We start from the raw sequence: 1,439 nt of genomic DNA, 5'->3' as shown, positions 1-1,439 counted from the left end.
AGATGATGTCTTAGTTGATGAGGAGCAAAAGGCGGAGGATATTCAGGAGACGTGGGTTGAGGCACAGGCAATTGAGGATGCGCTAGATGGGCATGGGTGTGGGTTGGAGGTAGGGGTTGTGTATATGTGTCGAGAGATTATTTCAAAGTGCGTACTTTTTTTCTCCTCCTTCATTTACTTTGAATTGGGCTGATGTTTTTTTTGTTCGACTTTGGTAGCACGCGGATGAAGGTTACCCAAGATTTACGCCGGTTCGTACCGACTTGCATCTCGTGCGTTTTCCTCCCAACGTTGAACCCACGGTTTGATTTAGCATGCATGGTCTGGATAGCGGCCCCAAGAACACCCCAGGCCCCCTCTTTAAGCGGAAACAGGCGGAGGAATGGTGTAAGCGCTCCTTTCTCCCTTACGCCTTTGGTAAAAAACTTATCGTGTACAGTGTTTTATCAAGACCAAGTCATACGGCGTGTTACGGCTACGATCCACCAGCTGAATACTCCTGAGGGATATCAGCTGACTCGACGTCCATTTCGCGTTACGTGGTTCTTGAACCAGCTTGCTATGTGCGTCTTTTGTTCGATTTTGTTCCCTTCACATTGCTAAAATTAGGTCGTATTTCCAGATGTCTTATGTTATGGAGAAATGATCGATCGCTTGACGACGCGCTCAAGCTCGCGAAATCCATCTTGCAAATTGTAGATGTGATGAATGCGTTGTGGGAATGTCCAGGTAGGTTTTGTCCCTCTGAGGTGATGTAGGGGCGTTCAGTTTTATGTTTGATCAGCCAATCAGCAGCACAGCGACGCGCTCCGTCAACGGTTAACAGAAGCATGTAGGATCACTGCTCTTGAACCGCCGCTCCCAGCTAATTATTCAGTTCCTTCTTTCGTTCGTCCTTCGGGTTCGGGTTGATGTTGGGCTTTGATTGTGTGATATTCACGTTCGACTTTGGTTTTTTTGGATCTTTGATTTTTGGCTTTTTGGCCCTTCCTCACGAACAGCTATATATGCGCTTGTGAGTTCTATGTTTTTCGCGGTACTTCGCACCATAGCATCATATCCCCTTCGTACATACATGCATTTGCTTATCCTACTCGCGGCGCTCACCGCGATTAACTCATAACCCTTACCCCTCTCCGTTCATTCTTGCGTGCGGTGTTCATACTACTGTATGAATGAATTCAATTGGGTGCACCAACCCATGGCGGACGTGAGTTCAATGTCCTATGATCGATCGGTCCTCGATCGTTCAGTTGGGTGTACAGGCAAGTTTACCATTGTACCTTACAGTTCAATGGTTCCAACTCATTATGCGTAAATTCGATACTCATTACTATTGCAGATGAATACATTCATAATCAAAATGAACCAATGACTCATGAGCACCCCCAAATCTCTTCCCAGCGATCCATTCTGGGTTGAAGATTATTTCCCTAGTC

At 46.3% G+C, this 1,439-nt stretch overlaps 1 protein-coding gene across 1 annotated transcript; it reads left to right on the top strand.

Moving 5' to 3' along the window:
- Nucleotides 1–124: 124 nt before the first annotated feature.
- On the top strand, nucleotides 125–912 carry LACBIDRAFT_318478 (uncharacterized protein; the record flags this gene model as incomplete). The annotated part of the gene is made up of 5 exons (XM_001890378.1): nucleotides 125–147; nucleotides 314–387; nucleotides 440–563; nucleotides 623–729; nucleotides 785–912. 5 exons carry the CDS (start codon nucleotides 125–127, stop codon nucleotides 910–912), a joined length of 456 nt encoding a protein of 151 aa, XP_001890413.1.
- Between the last annotated feature and the right edge of the window lie 527 nt (nucleotides 913–1,439).

Source organism: Laccaria bicolor, genomic scaffold (genome assembly GCF_000143565.1).
Source record: "Laccaria bicolor S238N-H82 LACBIscaffold_93 genomic scaffold, whole genome shotgun sequence".
NCBI lineage: Eukaryota > Fungi > Basidiomycota > Agaricomycetes > Agaricales > Hydnangiaceae > Laccaria > Laccaria bicolor.
Note: the sequence above shows the minus strand (reverse complement) of the source record. Positions and strands in the feature narration are given on the sequence as shown.